The following is a 26,707-nucleotide window of genomic DNA, read 5'->3' as shown; positions in this document are numbered from 1 at the left end:
CCTACCTCAAATAAATTATTCTTCGATCAAATAATAATGACCTTGCCAAAGACCAAAAACAAAAAAAGTAATCGTATTTTTATTGCCTTTTCCAAACAAACAAAAGTCCAAAAATACCCGATATGAAATACGATTTTATATGATCCTTGGGTAATAAATTCCAACTCTAAGTGATAAGGTATCGATTGAATGACGACGAATTCGACAAAAAGTAAAAAAAAGAAAGATATTATAAATTTAACTGCCACAGCAGTCAAATGAATAGCAGCGTAAATTTACAGCAATTAACTTTGTTAACAGGGTGTTTCGTTACGTTCGTTTGAAAAAAAAAAAAATAAAATCTCTCTCGACTTAGTAAAACTTCATTAATTTCAAAAAAAAAGAAAGAAACTTTTCGATAAATATTAAATTCACACGCTTGCCTGAGTTAAAACAGAAATAAAATAATTTCAAAACATGTAATCTCTTTTTTGTTTTTTTTTTTTTTTTTAGGCACGATTATAAAGCAACATTCGAGTCCACTTGGCGCACAGAACCTTGTATAACAAAAAATCTCATGGCGAATATAACGCGATGTATCTGCCCATTATCTGGAACATTTGTGGTGCTGCTTGCGAAAAAGACCGAAAACGTGAGTATTAAACTTAAACTGCAATAAAACTCCCATCCTGTTTATGGTCCTTTTGTAACTTTTCCTTTGGGGAAATTAATGTTTGTTTTGTAATTGTTGCCATACTAAAGTTTTTCCTCTTGTTGTTGATGTTGGCTGGAGAGGTTTTTTTTTTTTTGGGGGGGGGTTGGGAAGTTTTTCTTTTCTGGTTTTGGTGGTTTGGGGTTGATAATAAAATGAAGTAGCCTCTGTGTCGCTCTTTCTCTATCCCGGGAGAGAGATTCAGATCCTGGAACTCCTGCTGTCTAACAATGTAACTCCACAGGGAATGAACAATGTTCTCCTTAACATGGTTTTTTTTTTCGTTTTTTTTTTTATAATTTTTTTGGCAAATGTGGTGAAACGAAAAATACATATAAAAATTCAAATAAGAATTAAGAACAAAATTGTAAATTGCTTGCATTTTATGAAATTCATAATTCGCGTTATTATATTCCTTTCGTTTTGTTTTTATATGAGGATGTGAGGAGGGTATTTTTAAGATATTTTAATGCGCGGCAATTATATTGCAAAATGGGTCTGCTTTGCATGGGTGGGCTGCTTTTTTAATGGATTGTGTTTCATTTTATTGCAAATACTTAATTTATTTTCCAAACAGTGGGTTATGAGTGGAAGTATGTTTTTTTTTTTTTTGTTTTTGTGAAGCGTGACAGAACTTAAAATTTGAATGAAGAAAAACAAATAAAGTTGCAAACAATTGTGAATTGTTTTTTATGTTAAATATTATAATTTTATGACATTTTTTTGATATAAAAACAAAGTCTTATTGCTTGTGCAATTTTATCAACTTCCGTAAATGACATCCTGAAGGATAATCATTATTTTTAATATAAAAATATTTTTAAAAATGTTACCTACTCATAACAAGCTATACTAGCCGACCCCGCACTCAAAATTCGAGTGCCAATTGTAACTTTTATTTATGCTCAAATAAGCACACTATATAAATCACTTTACTTACTACTAAGAATATGCAACACTTAATTTTATTCGAAATTCGAGAATGTCTTCGAAGGTTCTCGTCTTTGCTTTTAGAAGTTTCCACTTCCAGAAGGGAGAGGGCGTGGTTCAGCACATTTGTTTTTGTTTTTTTCCTCAATTTTAGTTTATTGTTTTTATCTATTTCGGTAATAAAAAAATAAATAAAGTATACATTCTGCACATCTAGATAAAATTTCCTATCGTTCGGTATATAATTTAAGCCCCTTTGGTTTTTGTGGGCCGCGTATTTTGTACCACAAAATAAGTGTTTGCCGTTTTATTATATGATGATGTATGTTTAATAGGGTGTGTCACTTTTGTATGGCGGCAAAAAAGTACTCTTATTTTGCAATGTAATAGTGGTCAAATAATAGCCCTGTTCCATTGGAGGTGGTAGTTTACTCGTGAGTAGAAATCTAGTACAACAACTACACATTCCTATCTCCTCAAGTAGAAGATCATGTGTTAATTCTAGTACTAGATCTACTCATGAGTAAAATACCACCTCCAATGGAACGGGCCTAATATGTAAACAAAAAAAATTATAATATCGTTCGTCTTTGGCTCGCTCAAATCGGTTGAAGAAAAAAAAAAACGATTTTATATGGAAAAATAATTTTTTTCCTTCGCTTATTATTTCGCTGCTTCTTAACTAATTGTTCAATTTCAACAAAGATAAGCTTAAAAGTTTATTCTTTGAATTATCTTTCACGAGAAAGCCTAAAAATATTTAATATATTTTTTTTTTTGTATCCAAACGGTGCAGTTAAAAAAAAAACATATATGTATTTCAAAAATCTCTAAAAATCCAAATTTCTTCAATTTCTTCCTATATTTTGAGCAAGCCAATGATATTAATAAAAATGAAAATTGTAAACGCAAAATTTAATTTTGATAAGCAATGCAACTTTTAAAAGCTATTACTTTTGAAAATTCCATAGTTGAGCACTTTGAAACACCCTAATGTTTATGTCAATGTGTTTAATAAAAAATTTAAAATAAAAAAGTAACTTTGTTTGCAAATACATAACTCAGCAACCAGACCTCAAAGAAAAATTTGGTTTTAAGGCATTAATAGAGTCTAAAGAGACCTTAATTTAAATGTCTCATTTAATGAATTTTAAGGAAATTTTTCAAAATACATTTTTTTTCGGCAAGGGTTTTTTTTCGAAAATCTTGAAAATATAGATTCCTGATTTTGTATCTAATAGAACTGTTAACTATAAATTCATAACTTTAACTCAAAACTTTTTTCGACACTTTGGTCCAGAGGTATCCGCTTCCAAAATTCAAACGTTTAAGAAAAATAAAATAATTTTGATTGCAAATATTTTCGTTACCAGCTCTCAAAGAAATTTTTTTCTTTTCACTCATCAATAGAGTTTTAGAGATTTTGATGTCTCACTTGACGGATTTTTGATTTTTTAAAATGCATTTTTTTTTTTTGGGTACACTGAGGGAAAAAATAAATTGAACGTCTTTGTTTCAAAGATAAAATACTTTGATTTATGTGACTTTAAGATACAAAACCATCAAAAATTAACCTTTTTTCCACGTTGATTTTAAAATGTTCATCTTCAACGCAAAATCATTCCGAATAATAGTTAAATCAATGTGGTTTTCATTGATTTTACGTTGTTTTATGGTGGCTTTTCCCTCAGTGAAAGCCTTGGATTTTTTTTGAAAATCTGAAAAATATTGATTCCTGATTTTTTTATGGATATACCTGCTCACTACGAATTCTTATCTTTAATTAAAAACTTGTTTCGACTTTTTGGTCCAAAGATAAATCTGCTTTCAAAATCTAAATTTAAAAAAAAAAAGTAACTTTGATTGCGAATGACTCAGCAACCAAGCTTCAAGGGATCTTTTAATTTTCATTTAATAACAGAGTCTTTAGAGACGTTTCTTTTTATGTCTCACTCGATGGATTTGGAAGAAATTTTTCAAAATGCATTTTTTTCGAAAATCTGAAAATTATAGATTTTTAATTTTTGTACCTAAATGCATATTCACTATGAACTCATAATCTTAAATTCAAAACTTGTTTCGACATTTTGATCCAAAGATATCTGCTTCAAATAACTAAGCAACCAGGCCTCAAAGGAACTTTTGATTTTCACCATTTATGAGACCTTTATTTTAATGTCTCACTTGATACATTTGGAGAAAATTTTTAACAATGCCTTTTTTTTTCGACAAGGGGTTGTTGGGAACTTTTGGTTTTCACCCATTAAACTGGTCGTCAAAAAAACAAAAAAAAATCGGGAGCAATAAGGTGATTTAAATTAACTTGAGTATACTGAATTCAAAACTGTTTACAGATTTATTCCATAACATCTAGTTTTTAAGCTCATCACTATGTTCCCTATAAAGTCTCAAAAAGCAAAAACTAATTTTGAATGAAATGTTTTTTGACGTATGATCTAAAATATATGTTTTTCCGTAATATTTTGCTTTTTTTTTATCCAATCAAGAGTCGGAAACTGGAATTTACCTCAAATCTGCTTTAAAAAAAATAAATGGCCTCAACCACTAAAATTTTGTGATATCATACATTTCTATAGGTATCAAATATCTTTTAGAAAAAAATAATTTTAAAAAATACAACATATTTAAGGCCCAATTTATTCACAATCCATTAAATTTAAAGTCGCCATTTAAAAAGGAAAATTTTAAAATTTGTATGCGATTTGACAGATTTTTCATTTTTAATGGAGACTTTAAATATAATAGAAGTGAATAAATTGGGCCTAAGACGATAAAATATAACTTTTGGAGATTACATATGTAAGTAGTTTTGTAAAAAAAAATAATTAACGTTGACGAAATTCAACGCCAAAAAGTACCAAAAAAAAACGCGTTTTTGACCTGTTTAAATTCAAATATTTCGAAAACGTGACGTGCCAGTGAAATTTTGACTTCAGATTCAGAATCAGCTCACAAAAATCCTTTAGAAAAGTATGTTTTTGTTCAAGCTCTATTTTCGTTGCCGACAAGCGTTATTAGAGTTTTAAGAGCCCTTTATTATAATGTCACATGATATGTATATTTAAAGAAAATTTTTTAAAATGCATTTTTTTTGGGCAAAAGGTTGTTTCGACAATTTGAAAAAAAAAAGACAAATATTTTCCTTAAAAATTGTTATCGTTTTTTAATTTTTTTCTTTCAGATCAACATAATACGTTCATCAGATTGCCCCATCTTTGTCATCATCGGATGTGGATGTTGTTTCCTGCAATCCTGCACCGCCTTCATTGTCCTATTACCAATTTGGTACAACAAAAAATGTTGTGTAACATTTCTAAAAATGCAATTCTGTACATCGACATCCAGCATTATGGTTATATTTCTACTTGGTTTTCTCAAAATGCTTCCACAGGTAAGATAAAAAGATTTTAAATCTCCCCCTGCCTTCAAACCAAAAACTATCACCAACCAAAATCCCCCCAAAAGGCAAATAAAATTAATGTTGCATACCGCAATGAGATCAATATTTGAATTTAAATGTTATTGCAAACTTTCAAAATGTAAAACCAACCACACACAATCAAACATTTAAAAAGCATATCGTCGGTGAAACCAGAAAAGTGTGTAACTCCAAATTTTTTGAAAACTAGATTTGAATGCCATCTGTTAGACAAACCTAATATCTACCGTTCCTTAAACTCAGATTCCCCTTAAAGTTCATAGTTTTTATTTTATTAGCAAATTAAAAAATGAAAACTCATACAAATGCCTTCAAAACGATTTTGTTTTTTTGCTCTCCTATAAAATTTGCTAAAATGGAGTTACACACTTTTCTGGTTTCACCGACGATATACAAAAAAAAAAGGACTACATTGTCGAATATATATAATTCAGTGAACATTTTACCTTTTACTTGATTACAATTGTGTTGAGGGTAATATTTTGGCATCACCCAAGTGAAATTAAGTCTCCAAACAATTTTACTTACAATATACCGGCCGCGGCGTCTATACAACTTTCCTCTTCTTTCACAAAAAAAAATGAAGAAAGATACAGGATGTTGTCTTAAAAATATTTTCGTGCTCTTTACACACAACAAAAAAGTAAAAACCTTCTTTGTTAACCATGCATAAAAGCTTTAACGAAAATATAACCAACAAGAAATACCGACAACACTTAAGGACCGGTCTCTATATTTTTTTTTGGCAAAGAAATCATTCAAATTTCCACAAAAAACTACTACTTTCTAACCTTTTTTTTTGTTTGACCAAAGTTAAAACGACAAACTAAATAACAACAACAACAACAACCGAAAATGGAAGGAGAAGAAAAAAAAGTTGAGCATATAAAATAAGGCAAATGCCTCTGTGGGACCAATTATTGGGACTCTGGAGCAAGAAAATAAATTGCCTTTGCTTATTTTCTTTTTTTGTGCAAACACATAGTAATAAGTAGAAAAGTGTATATACAAACCAAGTAAAGGTACACTACACCACATCACCTTTCAAAATAAAAAAGCTAAAGAGGATGAAAAATTAATTCAAAACCTGGACACGTTTTTCGAATATTCTATACCTAACCTTTACCTATATCTCGGTACTTATACTTTTTCTACTCTCTCTTTCTTTCAAAATCCTGTGTTGTTTAGTCTTGAAACTATATTTTCATGTGGGGCTAACCAAATGAAAAATTCAACGGGTCCTAATTTTTTTGCGTCACTCTTCTTATACTCGTCTATATAATGGTCATATCCTTGGCTATGGCATAGGCACCCTAAACACATAACAATAATGTCTTTGTGTTTACTAATTCTTGTCATGTCGTTATGTGTTTGTTTGTATGTGGTTTTTCTTGATAATAATACAGAGGTTATTCCACTTTTTTTTTTTGGAAAAAAAAAATCATGTCAAAAGGACGGGATTAGTTGAAGAAATTTATGTATATTCTTTTTTTTTCTTGTTTTGTTGTCCTTTTTATAATTTTTTTTTTTTTTTTATGAAAATTTTGTGTCTTCATCAGATTATGGCTCACTGATTTAAGCCTAAAAGGACAACCAGACAAAAAAAAAAGATGAAAAAAAAAATATTAACAGTGTCAATCTGGTGAAAATTGTGTTGAAAAACCTCAAATAAAATGTCAAAATGATATTATAAGTATTACAATCAACACGCCATGTTGTTTGCTTTTACGAATATTAAATATGTAATAAACCCAACATGAATGATTCGCAAAGGTTTTCAAAGAAAACAAAGACTTAGCAAAATCAAGGTCATTTGACCCGAAGTTCAAGAAAAACAAGCCAAGGATTGCACTTAAAATGGCCCGTTTGGAATGTCATCGCAATGACTATATTCAGTCGTTGAAAGAGGATAAATTAACCTTTTTTATGAGTAATTCTTTCTCATAAATTAATTGTTTGCATTTAAAAATGAAAAAAAAAGAACAAAGTTTAGATAGAAGTTTATTTAAAACCAAAATTATTAAGAACTTTTGTTTTGAACATTTAAATAGAGCTTAAAATGACATCTTTCATATATCATTCAATGAGTTTTAGAGGATTTTTATACAAGGTACATTTTTTTTTCTATAAAAGGCAATAGTTTAATGATTTTGGTTGAAAATCAACAAAATCTTTTGTTTGTAGTATGTACAAACTTTGTACAAAATATGGCACCTAGAAATCACACATAAGCTTTTAACCACATGATCATTGAAAAAAATACGAGTCAAATTGTTACTTGCAACCTCAAGTTTTAAATCGCCCAATGTTATAGTTCTGTACCTTTTGGGTCTATTTGTAATAAGCGCCATCTACCAAAAAAAAACGTCTATACATTAAAGTTCTAAGCAAATGATTGGTTTTTATGACTTATTACAGAGTTTACTCGCGCCTAGAAAAAAGAAAATCACCCTTTCGATCAAAATTATTTTATCAAGTCTCTTCACTCTTGCTTTATATGTCAAAATTAATGCTATTTTTCTTCAAAAAAAAAAACACCCTTTTAACCATGATATTCTTATGGGCCCTTGATTCCTACTGCCAATCTAAAATGTAAAATAATTACTGAATTTCAATATGACACCATTGTAATTATATGTACTTAGTTTATAACTTATAAACTTTGTTGATTCACAATTTCCATAACAAAACAACATTTTTAATTAAAATCGTAAGGTTACCTTTTACACTGATTTTTCTTTACTTCACAACAAAAAAAAAAAAACACCCTTTAACTTAAAATATTTTTATTGACTGCTTAGATTCTTGTTTCTGTCATAAATAAAACATTATTACTTTATTACGAGTTTTCATTGGGATATCATTTATGTCACAGTTACTAATTCTGAATTTTAACTTTCCTTTAAAAAAAAAACACCCTTTAACTCAAGCTTATTAGTCTAGCAACGCTAACTTATGTATACACAGTTTGGCAAGTCCAACAGGTCGATGAACTAACACCACTTTAAGCTTGAAGATCAAAAATAGTATGTATTATTTTCAAGGCGTCTTAAACAAATCGTTAGAGTCCACAAAGAGCTGTGTTCGAATTAGTAAATAAACTTTTGAAACCTCTTTCGATAAAATAGAAGAAAAACACAATGTTCTTCAAAAAATTACGGTACAGTCTTATGTCCATGTAACCTTTTCAAAATTGTGGAAAATAAACCTACACTGTTCTGGTTTTTCGTTTTTTCTATCCTTGTTTAAGTTTAACCAAGGTTGCCACAAAGTGCTTGAGCGTGCCTTTTGGGAATAGTTTTTTTTTAACGAACTAACTTGATTTTCATTACTTTAAAAACATGTTTGAGATCAGAGTTTTATAAACTTTTTCCATATGTGAAATCCTATATTTGCTATATGATTCCAAAACAAATAACCATACCGACGGTTTAATTGCAAAACCTCGTAAGTCGTTTTTGCCTGTTTGTTTAGAAATCGAAAAAATCTATATATAGTTTGGTTAAATAAACTATTTTTTTATTTCTTTCATTTTTTTTAAATTGTTTTATGAGGTTTTTTTCGGCAACGCTGTTGATAACACTGAAAATGTAAGAACGGGCCATATTACCCTGATTTAGTTCTCGCTATTTGGATTTACTAAAGATTTCCTTGTTAAACCTCATAAAACTAAGGGTTACATAATTCAAGAGCACTTAGGCTACCAATACTTTTCTAAAGCTTTTTGCAGGGTGAAACCATAAGTTTATCATCCACAACATTTAAATCAGTTTTGTTAAAACTCCTTCGTTATTGTTAACGAGAAAATCATGAGTCCCACGAGTTTTTCGAAAAAGGGACGGTCAAAACCGATTACGTCTTGTTTATCTCGAAAACTTTTATATCTTCGACATTTCGAATCGATCGATGGTCACTTATCGTACTATTATGGGTTGAATTTTTTTTAGAAACTAAGAAAACACCTTAATTGGACTTAACCACCACCTTTACAGAAGCATTTGATATAAGCCTTTTTATCGGACAGCTTATTTCCTTACTAAAGAATAAAAGAAAGTATTTGTAAATAAATTTAAGTGCCTTTCTGTAAAACTCAGACCAATTTTGTATCTTTAAATGCTAAATCCCTTTTCGCAGAACCTATTCAGCTGGGTTTCTTTACAAAAAAAAAAATAAGGGATACAAATTTATTATAATTGCATCGATATTTTTCTCTCTTTTTCCCTTTAATTTATTTATTTCATTGCAAATTTTCTCATTGAATTCAACCAATTTTTTTTTCTTTTCATTTTCTTGTTCATTATGTCTTGTGATGTCATCCTACTACAACCAACCAACAACAACAACCAACTAACTTACTATTGAATACAATCCACAGGACTTACAGGGTATAATAAGTTCAACTTTAGCCTCATTGATGCTTCTGGGTATCTCAACTATAATTGCCATTGCTCTTGTCGTCCATTCACAATTGATACCACGGAAACTTCAACTTACAAATCTATCGTCTGGCATTCGTGGAGCAGTTGGCATAAGTTGGCTTTTGCCATTTTTATTTGCCATTTGTTCGCCATTGATAAGCAATATCATTGGCAAATGGCCAAAACATTGGTGGCTAGATGTCGACAGTTCGGTTTTTGTATTGTTTGTTGTCGTTGAAATGCTGTTGATTGTACCATTTGCATTGTTGCTATTTATATTAATCAGGAAACTTTTGTGGCTTTTGCGTAAGCATGGCAAAAAGGGTACAATGTTATGGGAGCGGTAAGGATTCTATATGAAATCCATGAATTTAATTAAGTAAAACTCTACTTTTTTTTCAGAATTGGACTTTTAAGTCGCAGTGGGATGATATTATTTCTCAAACTTTCAACAGATTCCCTTTTTATTATTTATCTCAACACAAAGGAAAATTCAATTTTGAGTTATGTCCTTGGAGTTTCCTGCACATTACTGGTAAGTATTTGAAATTTTAAAAAAATCTCCCCTAGTTAACAACTATCAATTTTTTTTTCTTTTAACAGGGTTTCTCAGTACTCTTCTGCTTTGTTATAAAAGCCGAACAAAGTCTTCGATCGGCATTACCTAGCCCTTCTAGCAAATGTAGTGCCAATCTCCAAGGGACCTACTGTTCTGGCTCCATAAACAGTCCACTTAGTTGTAAGCTAAACCCCATTGAATACTCCTATAAATAGGCTTTAAATAATTTCTCCCCCTTTTTTTTCTCTAGTTTATACAAATTACGAGAAAGAAAAAGACAATGAAAGTGGTGCATCGTTGCAACAACACTCACCGCCAGATGCATCGGTTACACAACTGCCACTAACAACTATTTCGACAGCGCCAAGATGCCAGATGGTAGCCGGATTGCGGCCAGCTAAAACCGTCGAAACCTTCCTTGGCATGGTGGTGGTAAGGCCCAATGAAGTGGGTGGCAATGCCGGTGGAGGTTGTCTTCCTATGGGAGGCTACAGTGATAAAAAGACTAAGCTACACGAAGTAGAACAATACCATACGCTGACAAATGTCGCCAAACGGGATCCAAGTGATATAAAAGGCGGTGATGATGTCAGCAACAAAAGCCTCAGTAGCACTGACAGTAATATAAAATCACGTTGCTGTAATATACTTTTGGGGGTTAGTGGTGGTGGAGGTGGGAGTAATAGTGGCGGTGGTGGAAATGGTTGCAGAACAGAACAGAATTCTGAAAACGAAACATTTTCCTGGCAGCGAAGGCCACAGCATGAAGTCACAACCTGGGACTTGTATAGTGCATATACACCGACTGCAACCAAGAAGGGGGTCCGTCCCCATCAATACCATCAACAGCAGCAGCAGCAGCATCATCATCCACAGCATCAACATCAACATGCACATCAACATGGAATGAGCAGTTTGCACGCAGAGCAAATTAAAGAGTATGCCCGGCCAGAAAGTCCTGACTTTGTTGCTGTGAAGACTTTAGACATCCTGCAAGGTGTTTCACCAGGTATGTTGTTATATAGTTTGTGTCTTTATACTACCTCTGTTTTTTATTATATATATATTTTTTACAACAACAAAAAAAAAAAATTTTCAGCATCAACATAAGTAGGTCATTGTCAGTGCACGTCGTTGATTATGACATTTTTATGAAGTCATGTTATTTTTTTGGTTCATTTTTGTGTTGGCTTTGCTCCATTTTTTGAATTCCAATCCTTTTTACAACTTCCGTGCTTTATTTAGAGGCGCTGAATAGGCTCATTGTTTTTTGACGAGGAGTAAAATTAAAGAGAAAAAATTATTATTATAGTGTGTGTTGATGCAAATAGAAATGGGGTAATGGGTTGTAGTAAGGTATGTAAATTGTAACTTACAAGACCGTGAGTTATGGTTTTTTTTTTTCAGTGAAAAAGTCTTCATACTCAGGATTTTAATGAAAACATCGATCGAAATGTGTGTGGGGGAATTTTGGATTTAAATTGAAAAGATTTTTATTTCGTTGAAAGTTTTAGGTAGAATAAAGTTATTGTTAAATGAGTTAATTATTTCTGAATTATGTAGATTGATGAAAGTGAGTGGGTAATTGTTTGGCTCGAGTGAATTTATTGAGAAATACATAGTTTGAAATAATGAAAATTCTAACTAATGAGCAAATTTCTAGGAAAATTGATAATTTTAACGAATTTATTTTTATATAGTGGCATTGTTTTGTGATGATAATAAGGAACCTTTACAAGTATTAATTTGATAACGTAAATAGACAGTGTTTTCCTATACCGTTTGATAATTCTAACTTGGAATTTTAGATAGGGTCCTGGGTTTGGTTGAGAGCTTTGATTTAAATGCTTAAAAAGTATAAAGACAACTCGGCGTTTTGAAAATTAAGTTCATGTCAAGATGGCATTTATTGGCTGATATTGTCTTTCATTATGTTTTGATACCAATGGCAACCAAATATGAGTCCATGTCATATTTAACTTTGATTGTGTCATTTTTCATATCGAAATGATAGTTACTTTCATTAAATATCTTTTATAATGTATTATTAAAATGGGTCCCTAGGGTGTATGTGTAACATTTGTCTATGACACTTTAATGTGCAAAAAAAAAAAAGCTATTGCAGTAATTTTATATACTATTATGTTAAATTTCTGGTCTTTTAACACTATAGAGAGAAATTCAAAAATAAACATGCTTACTTATTAAATTTCAAGCCCTTAGAGTGACTTAACTGGTTTTTTAACTTATTTTTCTAAACGGCTAAAAATAATTTTATTTGTTAGGAATATCATTTTTTTTTTTTTTAAGTGTTTTTTTCGTAAATATCGAATAATTTGTTAAATACTGTTTTAAGACTGCGCTCAATAAATAATTTTTTACTTCAAAAAGTGAATTCATTCGAATTTTTGACATCGAGGAGAGAGTCGGATTCAACATTTTTTGTTTTACACAATGAATAGCAAATTAAACGTTAATGCCAATTCTATTACAGTAAGTTCAATGTGTTCCGGAAATTACTTTTTAATGGAAATGGCTTTTTAAAGGTTAACGCTTTGCCGATAAAAACACTACCGATTTTGTTTTTTTTTTTGTAAAAAAAAATATTTTGTAGCTTCTTTCAACTAAAGGCATTTTTTTTTTCAAACAATTTAAATTGAAAAAAAAATCAAGGACAACATTTTGCGAAATCGAGTTGATTGATATTGTTTATTTTTTTAATTAATTGCAATTAAGTGCAATATTTTTATTACTTTATTTTCCTATCAAAAACGAATTATACGATTTTTACTTGCTCTATAGGTTAAGTATTGGTTTCGTGTCGAAAAAAAAATTGAGGTTTTAATCAAAGCCAACATTACGATGATGGAGAATTTCGAAAAAGTGGGTCCCGCAATTCCGTCCGTGCGTCTGTGCGTCCATCTGTACACATTTCCACAGCCTAAACGGGTGGATGGATTTTCTTCAAATTTGGTACAGATGATTTTTATGGAATTCTGAAAGTTGGTTTTTTTTTTGTATTTTTATATCTCGTTTAGAACGTATACCTCCCATACAAAAAAATACGATATTAAGAATTTCTAGAAAACGGCTCTAACGATTTTGATTAAACTTTGTATACGTAATATTTAAAGCAGTGGCAATTAAACTGCATTTTTATTTTTTCTCAAAAAAGTCAAATAACAAAAAAAAATTTTTTTCATTTAACAAAATTTTGCCCTAAATGTCGGCTCTTCCCCAATATCAATTTTTTTAAAAATTTAGATCCAGCTTTTAAAATCTACAAGTAGACTAACATAAAAGTGCTTTGAACTGCAAGAGCAAGTACGTGCGACCCCAGTCGTGCATTTTATTTTATTTTAATTCTCTAAATTTACAAGTTATGGAGTTGAATCCGATAAAAACTGATATTTCAAAAAAAAAACTGATTTTTCAAAAATTTAGTTTTTTTTTCGGGCGATCAAAAATTCCATAATGGGTTTTGTAAGTGCAAAAATTCTATTTTTGAAACTAATTTTTAAAAAACTTTGTAAATCCAAAAGCTTGTATTTTAAAATTCTGATCTTTAACATTCAACATCCAAGTCAAAAACCCTATTTTCCAAAGTTCTCCATTGCGTCAAAGAAATAAGAAGAGTTTTCAATAGCATGAGTAGAAAAAATAACAACAAGTTTCACTCAGAAAAGGATCTCTGCTTTTTTTCGTTATGTATAATAAATTATATCAGTTTTAAATTCACGAAAACTGATTTTTCAAAAATTTAGTTTTTTTTTTCGGGCGATCAAAAATTCCATAATGGGTTTTGTAAGTGCAAAAATTCTATTTTTGAAACTAATTTTTAAAAAACTTTGTTAATCCAAAAGCTTGTATTTTAAAATTCTGATCTTTAACATTCAACATCCAAGTTAAAAACCCTATTTTCCAAAGTTCTCCATTGCGTCAAAGAAATAAGAAGAGTTTTCGATAGCATGAGTAGAAAAATAAAAACACGTTTCACTCAGAAAATTATCTCTGCTTTCTTTTCGTTTACATTTAAGTATTATTTACTTTTCTCATCTTGAAAGAATCATAGTTTTCTTTTGAAAACATAAACTTTCACAACCAAAACCGTAGTTCATTGATTAACTATTGACCCTAGACATGGCGCCATTATTTAACTTGTCCTTAATTTTATACATAGATTTTTTCAACTAAATTGTTATTTTATAGCAGTAATTATTATGGTTGTTAAGGTGTCGGATGCAGTAGCTATTAATCTTAAAAAATTCACTTCCCATTTCCGATGTATTTAGCTTTTTATAATGTTAATGGTTTAAATTTTTAAATTTCTCCATTGCTTAAACATTTTTTATTTTTTTTTATAAAATTAACTGCGGGTGCGAATCGTGACCCATTTTACATAGTTTCCAATTTGCATACCGTTCTCAGTTTTGTAATTGAATGTAAGTAAGAAAGAACTTAAAAGAAAAATAGCTTCAAAGTAAATAATCTCTCAACTTCCTCAATAAATGTCTATTCCATGTCTGTCTGTCTGCTTGCTTTGCGTTGCGTTGCGATACAAAATAAATAATCCTGACACAGTACACGAGCACGAGGTCGTGTTATATGCGAGATCCTCTTTATTATCCTTGTGCATATGCAACAGTTCGTATTGTTTTCTCATTTTCTACCTACATTAAATCCCCAACACACGCAGTTGGAAGTCGGGGTTATGAAAATTTATTCTATTGTTTTTGTTCATTTTGAAAACTATATAACACAGTTGTTGCAGTTAATATTACATTCATACGTGTTTTTAATATTTTTTTATCTACCTGTAACTGTAACTGAATACTGAAGAAATGATTACAACCCTGTTCTTGAAGGTTTATAGAGCTTCCAGGTAAATTAACTTTCTAGATTGAATAAAAATAGAAATGCACTCGAGACTTTATCTCGCTTTAAACTGTTTTACCAGTGTTACACATTTTTAGTAGAAGATATATGAATTTCTGTATTGGGTAGAGAGTTTAGAACAACGCAATTTTTAAGAGTGTTTTCAACTCCCATATGCTTGGTTGGATGGCAAAAACAACAATAAAACACGAGATTTGACTCCTAGCTTAAATGGTTTAAAAGAACCTTTATCTTTTTAATTTCAATGCATAACCTATATGCCATTGGCCTAAAGGCATCAACATACCAAACCAACCAACCGACACAATACACGCGTTTGCTTATGCTTGTGTAGCTTGTGTACCGCTTCTCATTAAATTTTACTCCATTTGATGTGAGATCTTCATTGAGAATTCTAAAACAGATGATGGTGGTAAATTTCTTGTCATATTTTATAGGAGAGAAAGTTTCAAACGGAAATAGTAGATATGTAAAAGTACCTGAATTTAATGTTGCCACACCAAAGTTATTATTATGAGCTTTTGGAGACTTTTTATATGTCGAAATTAACGACAAAGACTTTCAACATCTTGACTACCTACGCACAAGAAATTTTAAGCAAAAAATTGTATCAATTTTTCAAAAAAAATTGGGATGGGGGATGAATTGTCTTTTTCAACACCGAAGTTATTATTGAGTTTTTGGAGACTTTTTATATTTAAAAATTAACAACCAAGACTTTTACCTTCGCACAACAAATTTTAAACAAAAAATTATATCAGTTTTCGAAAAAAAAGTCGGGTATGAGCTGTCTTTTCCAACACTAAAGTTATTAATATGAGATTTTATAGACTTTTTAAAGGTCAAAATTAACAACGAAGGCTTGTTATACCTTGAATTCCTACGAACAAAATTATATCAGTTTTCCACAAAAAAAATTAGGGTATGAAAGCTTCAAACAGAAATAGTTGATATGTAAAAGTACCTGGAATAAGTGTTGCCGCAGCAAAATTATAAATATTAGTTTTTGGAGACTTTTTAAAGGTCAAAATTAACAACCAAGACTTGTACCTTCGCACAACAAATTTTAAACAAAAAATTATGTCAGTTTTCGAAAAAAAAAATCGGGGATGAGTTGTCTTTTCCAACACCAAAGTTATTGATATGAGTTTTTTTGGACTTTTTAAAGTCAAAATTTACCACGAAGATTTATAACATCTTGACTACCAATGCACAAGATATTTTAAATACAAAATTATATCAGTTTTCCAAAAACAATTAGGGGATGTGTTGTCTTTTTCAACACAAAAGTTATTAATATAGTCCAGTAATTTTAGGTTTTATCTGCGGAAAAATTCCTACTGGGCTGAATTTTGGTATACAGCTTAATGACGGCTTTGTTATGAAGATGTGAAAAATCGACATTGATATCGTGTCCGCGTTAAGAGTTATAGGGGTCAAAAGGTCACAAAAACTGGTTTTTCACGATTTTCAGCAAAACGGTAAGTCTTATCAAAAAATTTTCAATGCAAGAATTGTAGACCAGATTATTATATATAAAAAGTGTCATGACAATTTTTTTCCTACGACCCACCGTTTCTTAGATATAACGATTCAAAAAGTTGAAGTTTAGTTGTAATCGTCATAATCCTATTCCTGAAAAAAAACTCCTAACTGAAATGTTCCTGAAATTTCATTATTTTTTTAGCTTGAATTTCGTTCCTCAACTGTTAAGAATATGGGGAAACCAAAAAAAAAAAATGGAAATTTTCGCCATTTTTCCGATTGGGGCCCTTCTCCCGAAACCATTTCCCTGGGAATTTTTGTTTAGAATATGTCTGAAAATATACAGGGTGTGCAATAGAGAATGGACAACCCTAAAACGGCTTATAGCTACACTTATGATTGTTCTAAAAACAGATAGAAAAAAGTTCTATCGCAACCAGTTCATAAAATATGGACTTTTTTTCGTTCAGTGTATTTTAAATTTTATCATCTTATGTTTTCGTTCACTACAACCACGAATGAATGAATTTTATTTATTTCTTTTTTTTATAATTTTCTACAATAATTGGATGAGTACATAAACACTTTAAAAATTTCATAGCTATTGCACATTTTCGTAAAAAAAAATTTGAAATCTGTTTTTTGATGCAAAATGTAAAAAAAGTATTTTATGAAAAATTTTAAACACCTGTGGTATAAAATTAATCTATAGAAACCTAGGTGGCCAACTTTCTTAAAAATATTCTGGTATAAGGAGAATATTTTTAAGAAAGTTGGCCACCTAGGTTTCTATAGATTAATTTTATACCACAGGTGTTTAAAATTTTTCATAAAATACTTTTTTTACATTTTGCATCAAAAAACAGATTTCAAATTTTTTTTTACGAAAATGTGCAATAGCTATGAAATTTTTAAAGTGTTTATGTACTCATCCAATTATTGTAGAAAATTATAAAAAAAAGAAATAAATAAAATTCATTCATTCGTGGTTGTAGTGAACGAAAACATAAGATGATAAAATTTAAAATACACTGAACGAAAAAAAGTCCATATTTTATGAACTGGTTGCGATAGAACTTTTTTCTATCTGTTTTTAGAACAATCATAAGTGTAGCTATAAGCCGTTTTAGGGTTGTCCATTCTCTATTGCACACCCTGTATATTTTCAGACATATTCTAAACAAAAATTCCCAGGGAAATGGTTTCGGGAGAAGGGCCCCAATCGGAAAAATGGCGAAAAGGAGATGGGGCGTTTTTGGGCCATGAGCGTACATTAATGAGACTAGTCTCGAATTGAAGCTGGAGCTTAGTATATTCAATATATGAAGTTTTTTTTTAAATCGAAAGTCAGGGTCCTGAGATATAAGGCTCCAAAGTTCGTTCTGATAACCATTTTCTGTCCCTTTTATATGCAAATATCATTAGAACTATAAGAGCTATATGTATGTTTTTGATGTCAAATGAAAGGTTGTTTTTGTGCCTTTTCAACAATATATAACACATAAAAAAGAAACGGCGAAAAAATAAAGAAAAAGTAAAATATTAATGAAAAAGAGAGTAATCCTGAACAAGTTTAAGGTTGACCTGAAAAAAACGACAAAAACTAAGGATGAGGCTTTGTTCCTGAAAGCCTCTGCAATAATAATCCGCTTTTACCAAAATCGGATTAGATATTTTTTCGAGATATCCCCATAAAAGGGTTTTTTTTGTGAAAATTCATACCAAAGCAAGGCACGAGTACGATAACTTAGGCGCCGAGAATTGACAACGGCTATTTGTAGAGGTGTTCAATACAAATATTTTTTCTTACGGGAGGGGGGGTCAATGTCCCTCCTTTTAGGCGGGAGGGGCAATTTTCAAAAAAAATACTTGAAATCATAAAAAAATTATTAAAAAACAACGGCAACACTTACAGTTATCAATGATACTTTTTTCAAAAGCTAGAGTTATACACTTGATTTTAATTTTTAAATCAAACATTTCAATCAATCGTTTTTGAAATAATCGATTTCAAAATCAACATTTGGGAAAAATAAGATTAAAAAAATACATTGGATACTATTTTTGTCAAGTTTTTCAATGAGAAATTGATTGATGAGTAAATTGTATCAATAATTTCCTAATCAAACACTGAAAACCATATCTTCTTATGCCTTGCTTCTATTTTTTGAGAAAAATGAAAAAGAGAAAAACTAATTTCTTAATCAGATTTTTATTTTCTTGGCTGTTTACCATTATCAAAAATCAGAAAAGATCGATATTCATACATAGAGTCAGTAAAGAGCTTTGTTCTTCTTAAAAAAAAAAACTAGATTCCCATTGTACGCTCACCGCAGGAGAGCCCTGATGGTGCAGAGAATAGTCCCCAAAAACTTAATCCACTGAAGGATTTGAAAAAAGTTTTCTTATTTTACAATTTTCTCAAAAACTAGAAAGCATAAGAAGATATGGTTTTCAGTGTTTGATTAGGAAATTATTGATACAATTTACTCATCAATCAATTTCTCATTGAAAAACTTGACAAAAATAGTATCCAATGTATTTTTTTAATCTTATTTTTCCCAAATGTTGATTTTGAAATCGATTATTTCAAAAACGATTGATTGAAATGTTTGATTTAAAAATTAAAATCAAGTGTATAACTCTAGCTTTTGAAAAAAGTATCATTGATAACTGTAAGTGTTGCCGTTGTTTTTTAATAATTTTTTTATGATTTCAAGTATTTCTTTTGAAAATTGCCCCTCCTGCCTAAAAGGAGGGACATTGACCCCCCCTCCCGTAAGAAAAAATATTTGTATTGAACACCTCTACAAATAGCCGTTGTCAATTCTCGGCGCCTAAGTTATCGTACTCGTGCCTTGCTTTGGTATGAATTTTCACAAAAAAAACCCTTTTATGGGGATATCTCGAAAAAATATCTAATCCGATTTTGGTAAAAGCGGATTATTATTGCAGAGGCTTTCAGGAACAAAGCCTCATCCTTAGTTTTTGTCGTTTTTTTCAGGTCAACCTTAAACTTGTTCAGGATTACTCTCTTTTTCATTAATATTTTACTTTTTCTTTATTTTTTCGCCGTTTCTTTTTTATGTGTAATATGTGTTATATATTGTTGAAAAGGCACAAAAACAACCTTTCATTTGACATCAAAAACATACATATAGCTCTTATAGTTCTAATGATATTTGCATATAAAAGGGACAGAAAATGGTTATCAGAACGAACTTTGGAGCCTTATATCTCAGGACCCTGACTTTCGATTTAAAAAAAAACTTCATATATTGAATATACTAAGCTCCAGCTTCAATTCGAGACTAGTCTCATTAATGTACGCTCATGGCCCAAGTCCCATATAATTTTGCCCCATCTCCTTTCCATTTTTTTTTTTTTGTTTCCCCATATTCTTAACAGTTGAGGAACGAAATTTCAGGAACTTTTCAGTTAGGAGTTTTTTTTTTCAGGAATAGGATTATGACGATTACAACTAAACTTCAACTTTTTGAATCGTTATATCTAAGAAACGGTGGGTCTTAGGAAAAAAAGTGTCATGACACTTTTTATATATAATAATCTGGTCTACAATTCTTGCATTGAAAATTTTTTGATAAGACTTACCGTTTTACTGAAAATCGTGAAAAACCAGTTTTTTGTGACCTTTTGACCCCTATAACTCTTAACGCGGACACGATATCAATGTCGATTTTTCACATCTCCATAACAAAGCCGTCATTAAGCTGTATACCAAAATTCAGCCCAGTAGGAATTTTTCCGCAGATTGGGCTTAAAAATGACTAAAATGACTGGGCTAAATATGAGTTTTTGGAGACTTTTTGAAGGTCAAATCAAAAACGAAGACTTGTAATATCTTGACTACCTACACCCAGGATATTTTAAACAAAAAATTATATCAGTTTTCAAAAAAAAAAAAAACTTAGGGGATGATTTGTCTTTTCCAACACCAAAGTTATTAATATAACATGAGTTTTTAGAGACTTTTTAAAGTCAATATGAACAACGAAGACTTGTAACATATTGACAAGAAATTTTAAACAAAAAATATATCAGTTTTCAAAAAAAAGATAAGGGATGAGTTGTCTTTTTCAACAACAATGTTATTACACACATAACATAAGTTTTTGGAGACTTTTTAAAGGTCAAAATTGACAATAAAGACTTGTAACATATTGAATACATATGCACAAGAAATTTTTAACAAAAAATTATATCAGTTTTGCAAAAAACTAGGTATGGGATGAGTTGTCTTAAAAAAAAAAATAAAATGGGATGAGTTGCCTTGAACGAGTCTAAAACAGCTTTAAAAACTCTGAAGTTGGCAACACTAATCCTAAAAAAGTTAAATTGAAAGCAGCAGTTGTTCTCCTCATTATAAATCTCGAAAGCCGAAAGTAATGAAGCGATAACTCATAGCATCAAATGCATAATATCTCTGTTTCTGCGATAGATACCTCTATATCTTATCTTCTTTTCAAAAACTTTTGTAAACACAAAAAGGAGTTAAAGGAGGATATGTGTGTCACACACGTGCGGGTGTGCTGGAAAAGCTGTTGTCAGACGTGTGTTGTTTTATACGTTTTGCTTTTGACTTTTTGTTCTTTCATTTTTGTTTTTCTTAAGTTTAGCATAAGCAATGAATAAAGGGAAACTGTTTATTGAGAAGATAGAAGATGAGAGACAGTTTTGAAATTATCATTGTTGTAGGGTTTTTTTTTTCGTTTTCATAATCTATAAGGATTTTGAATTCATCATTCTCACACTTAATACAACTTTTTTTCATTCCTTGTGTGTGAATTATTGCCAAAAGGTTGAAGACCGCATGAAAGGTATTTTTATTTTTTTTTTTTTTTCTAAAACCTTCTACTTTTGTGGTTTTTTTTTTGTGAGTATAATCGATTTTTTTTTCTTCTTTTTCTTTAAAATCGAGTTCCAATTTTCCAGGTGTCAGCATCCGTGTGAATTTCTTTCTATAATATCATTTGCCCATTATATGTGGAATGAATTCCTCTTCTACACATGCCAATCTGATAATTCTTTTGGTTCGTTTTGTTATTTTTTTTTTTTTTTCTTTCTTGGTTAAATTCAATCGGTCGTTTCTATAGGGTTTTCTTTATTTGTAGGTATAAAGAGATACCACATCCTTCTGGAGAGCTTCAAAAGTTTTCAAATAGTGTGGGAGATATTGTTGAAAATCAAATTTCTAAACCTTCTATTATTCAATATGTAATTTTTATTTTGTTGCCCTTCATTTTTCAAAAATCAAAAATTTAACCAATTTTTTTTTATTCAAAATTATGATATTTACAAAATTTTAATTTTTATTCAATTATTGTATGAAAAATAAAAATGTTAAGGTATTTTCAAAAAATTTGAAAAACATGTACCGTTAATAATGATTTTTGAAAACAAAAAATTTCATTAAAATATAGACCTTGTCTAAAAACTAACATTTGAATTTTTTTTTGAGCCGTTTTCAAAAAAATTATACTTTTTCAATTACAAATTTTACTGTCTCTTCGAAAAAAACACCCTTTCACACAATTTTTTTTTATAAAAACTCTTTATTCTTACTTTCTATCCCAAATGCACGTTTTTACCAAATTTCATTAGGGTGTCACATGAATTTTTTTCACTGATATTCTTGTAGACACTTTATTCGTAATTCTCATGACAAAGACAACATTTTTAATAAATTTCGTTAGGCTATCTTTTCTACCATTGATTTCTTTGGACTTATCGCGAAATTTTTTTCTTTCTGTTTTTCCAAAAAAAAAAAACACTCTTTGACCCAAAACATTTTTATAGACTGCTTAGTATCCTGGTTTCTCTTATAAATGAAACATTTTTACCAATTTTCATTGGGGTACCATTTTTGTCCCAGTTTTGTTCTGAACTTCATTATTTCTTTTAAAAAAAACACCCTTTCACTCAAAATAATTTTGCTGAATCTTTATATTCTTAGTTCTTATAGGAAATAAAACCAAGTTTAAAAAATTAACAAAATTTATGTCAGCTGTTATGGAACCTTGCTCACACATAACTCAACACCTTAAAAAAAAAAAACACCCTTTCACCAGAAATATTTTTTAAGAACTTTATGGATCCTTTGTCCTTTTTTAAGTATTTTTAAACCCCAACATAACTTGCCAGACTATTTATGATTGGATTAGATCTTTTGTTCCAAATGCACACCACCGCCGATGATGTATTAATTTAATGGATGGTATCTGGTAATTTATAAAATTAATCTGTGAGGAAAGCTAGAGAGCACTGTTCTGCTGATAATTTTCTCCTTCATTTAATGAGTAACTGGGGGTTAATCAGCTTTGTTTAACTTTACAGATAAATAGATTTTAAAGCGCTGCAAAGCTTTTCACCATGACTTTTAGTAGAGAAGGAAGACGGAAGATATATGTGGAGGAATTGAAAGGTTGAGATTTATATGCGACCTAGCAAATAATAAATCACAGATTAAAGAGATAAGTTTTCTCTGCGGTTAACATTAAATCGTAGGTAAGCTAATGGGGGTCGATTGTCAATTGGGGATTTTTGTTTCACGTATTCAGGGAATTAAGTAATATTATAGGTGGAGGGTCTAAAGACTTTAGTAATGGGTTGAAAAATGTCACAATTTAATCGTGCTTTATAGGAATTTTTTAAAACTTTGGTCAAAAGTCCATTCTTTCCTATTTCTTGAAACTGTGAAACCTCAGTAAGGACTAGTAATTTCAAGTCGAAGCGGTCAAATCATTGCTGAAATTGGAAAACCTCAAGCGAGGCCTTTTTAAAATCAAGCAAATCACAGGTTAATCTCCTACAAACTTAGGAAATCAAAGCTGAATTTGGTAAATATCAGCTGAATTTCAGAAAAAGTCTGGAGAATTCTCACCTTAAACTGCTAAATCGCAGCTGAAACTAAAAAAATCCATAGAATTTCAAATTAATCCAGCTGAATTTCATATAAACCTTGAATGTACCAGGTGAAATTGACAAATAGCATCTGAAACTAATTTATGTCATTAAGAATCTGGTAAATCGGAGCTGAATCTCAGTCGTACCTATTTTGTTCTATCTCAACATGGAGAATACCAGATAAAAATTGTAAATCTTGACTGAAATTGATAAATCTCAGTAGAAGCTGGTAATTCTGGTTGTTCTCAGCTGAATTTTCCAAAACCATTGAATATATCAGCTGAATATAGTAAATCGCAGTTAAATCTTACTCAAACCTCAGCTGAATTTAAGAAAATCTTTGAAAACTTCAGCTGAATATAGTCAATCACAGCTGAATTCCATTCAAATCTTCTAATTCTCAGTTGAAATATCGTAAAGCTTTAGAATTTTCAGCTGAACAAGGCTAATCCTAGTCAAATCTCATTCAAATTTGCTAAATCATAGTTAAATTTCCGAAAATCTTGAAGCTTTCAGCTGAATTTAATAAATCCCACTCAAATCTCAGCTGAATTTCAAAATAATCTTGGAAATTTAAGTTTAATCACATTCAGATGTGATTATTCTCAGCTGAATTTCAGAATACCTAATTTTGAATACCGTAAATAGCAGCTGAATCACATTTAAATCTGATTATTCTCAGCTGATTTTTCGACAAAAAATCAACTGGACATGGTAAATTCCAGTTAAATCTCACTCATTTTAAAAATCTCGGTTGTATTTCAAAAAACCCTAGAAAATTTCAGCTAAATATGTGAAATTGCAGCTGAACTCCATTCAAATCTGATTTTTCTCAGCCGAATAGCTACTGAATATGATAAATCTCAGCTGAATTACAGAAAAACCTTACAATTTTTAACTGAAATTAGTAAATAAATAACAACCCTATTGACGACATCAAAAATTTTCAGATAAACATTTGAGCTTCATTAAAGTTCAAAAATTTCAAACAAGTTACACATTTTTCGATAATCCTCAATTTTATTCCCATTAACTCCCAATAGACATGTCTGTCTGGGTCGCTTACAACCTACTCACCATTGAAAAATCTGTCCCTCACTGCTTAACATCCTTTTTCGTGATGGACAAAGTAGGTACACCTTTGATTGAATAAAATAAAATGAAAAACCTCTGTCCTTCTTCCTTATACAAACAAACAAAGTTGTTGTAAACTATACAATGCTGACATGACACGACATTAAAAATTTACCTAGTGTTAATATCATCATGGGCTATTTCAAAAATTAATAAATTGTTTTTCTTTTCTTTTACAGACAGCATTATTGGCATACGTACAAGTATGCCAGCAGCATCAGCGGCGACGTCTACAATGACGCCATCCACAAAGCCCAACGATATTCAACATTTTAAACCATTTGTGGAAAATCTGCCAACAATGACTACTTCATTAACGAAAACACAAGCAGCACCACAATCCCAAAAGCATGTCACCATTGCTGAGATACAAAAACTCACCACTCACCCTCACTACGATCATAATAATATGATGCCTACTCCTGCTGCTTCGACTGGTAGTGCTGTTGGTACAACATCAATTTCGTTTACCTCCGTTTGCCCCTCGACGGCATCATCATCGACAACAACAACAATAGCAGCAGACCCAAACAGCTATATGAGTCTGCAAACACACTCAACACTCCTCCACCAACCACCCCCCATTATCATGATAACATCCTCGTCCATGGACCATGGCGAAAGGACCCGAGACACAGGTGTCCTCGCTGATAGACTGCAACAAAATAGGACCGACAATATGAAAGAAACTTTCTCATCGACTGCTACCGGTCCTGTTGAAACTGTGGACGTGTCAGTCGAAAATAAAGCAACACAACAAAGAGTCCTGATGGTTGGCGGCGATGATGGGGGGAATGATGGCAATGAGTCCCTCTCCTCATCGGATGGGATGCTCGATAGAATATCTCATGACCTGGATTATTTATTAAATCGAACAAACGATGTTCCTCCTCCGCCTCCTTCTTCTCATTCTTCTTCGACGACAACTCACATTCACGTAGGTAGACCTTCCACAATGTTGCCTTCCTCATCGACATCAACGACATCTACATCTACATCGACAGCGACATCGATACCGCCAACAACGTCAATGCCAGCACCACCATCAAATCTGACGTCGTTTTCGATATCAAATGAATGCGACAGTTGCGCTGTTTCCGAGGAAACTGACTTGGAAGCCCATGAAGTTATTAGCATACCACCGCCACCCCTACCCCCAAGTGGCTCCATTCCAATAACAATATCCTCCTCGTCCTGTTCAACCCTCAGGACACGCATCAGCAGCGTCCTCCACGAGGTAATAATGGAAGACGATGCCGAACAGGAACACGAACAGGAGCTAGACTGAATTTTTTTTTTTTTTTTTGTTTGCATTCGAGTGGAATAGGAAAATTGTAAAAATCATCCAAGCCAGTTCAGTAACCAGAATCCCAAAAACCCCTTAACCCTCCCATCGTCGTCCTCGTCGAAGAAGGAAACATGAACAACAACAAAAAATTATTAAAATTCGTTCCCAAGGAATCTCTAAACTATAATATGAGCTGGGCCCTGATGCTCCCTCAAAAAAAAACACCTCATTCTCTCCACTCAATGGACAACTCTAGATACTATAGAAATTATATCATTTTTAATAGAAGAAAAAAAAACTGACACAAATACATCTACACTAAATACATCAGCATTTAAAAATATAAAAACAAAAAAAAATCAAACTAAAACTTTTTTAAAAATCAATTTAATTTTTTTTTTCTATAAATCAAAAACAGTTTTTTAAGATTTAAATAAATAAAAATGAATTTAATCTATAGATAAATTGTAAATAAAAAAATAAAAATAATAATAAATTAATTTAATATTAAAAAACTTCTGTGTAATGGATTGAAGCGAAGTTTATTTATATTTTTTTCTGCAGAGCTTCACAATGACTAAAAAACGAAGGACAACTTGGATTAAAAAATAACAAATAAAAATTTAAATAAAAACAAATTAACATTTAATTATTATTACTTACTATAAAAAAAAAACAAACCCTATGGTAAGCTAGATAGTTACGATTTGTATATAAAATGTGCTATAAATTGAAATGAATATTATGTATATGTAAAATTTTAATGGTAAATATTTTTTTGTGAAAAGAGTGAGGTTTAATTAAAACAAAAAAAAAAAGAATAATAAAAAATAATATTTGTTTTTAATAAATTAATTTATGTTGTTTTTATTTTTCATGATGGAAATTGGAAATATTTTAAATATATGGAAATTCACATTTT

The 26,707-nt window shown here is 30.7% G+C and overlaps 1 protein-coding gene across 2 annotated transcripts in view; it reads left to right on the top strand.

Moving 5' to 3' along the window:
• Nucleotides 1–26,136, top strand: part of LOC129920238 (uncharacterized) — a 222,849-nt gene extending 196,713 nt beyond the window's left edge. For both annotated transcript variants that reach the window (XM_056001497.1, XM_056001496.1), the window contains 7 exons: nt 493–631; nt 4,824–5,033; nt 9,457–9,842; nt 9,902–10,034; nt 10,103–10,238; nt 10,309–11,067; nt 24,677–26,136. In XM_056001497.1, the coding sequence (XP_055857472.1) occupies nt 493–631; nt 4,824–5,033; nt 9,457–9,842; nt 9,902–10,034; nt 10,103–10,238; nt 10,309–11,067; nt 24,677–25,785 (2,872 nt within the window). In that variant the 3' untranslated portion in view covers nt 25,786–26,136. The remainder of the gene's footprint in view (nt 1–492; nt 632–4,823; nt 5,034–9,456; nt 9,843–9,901; nt 10,035–10,102; nt 10,239–10,308; nt 11,068–24,676) is intronic.
• The last annotated feature ends 571 nt before the right edge of the window (nt 26,137–26,707 follow it).

This window comes from Episyrphus balteatus, chromosome 4 (assembly GCF_945859705.1).
Source record: "Episyrphus balteatus chromosome 4, idEpiBalt1.1, whole genome shotgun sequence".
Taxonomy (NCBI): Eukaryota; Metazoa; Arthropoda; class Insecta; order Diptera; family Syrphidae; genus Episyrphus; species Episyrphus balteatus.
The sequence above is the reverse complement of the archived record's forward strand: the minus strand, read 5'-3'. Positions and strand labels throughout refer to the sequence as shown.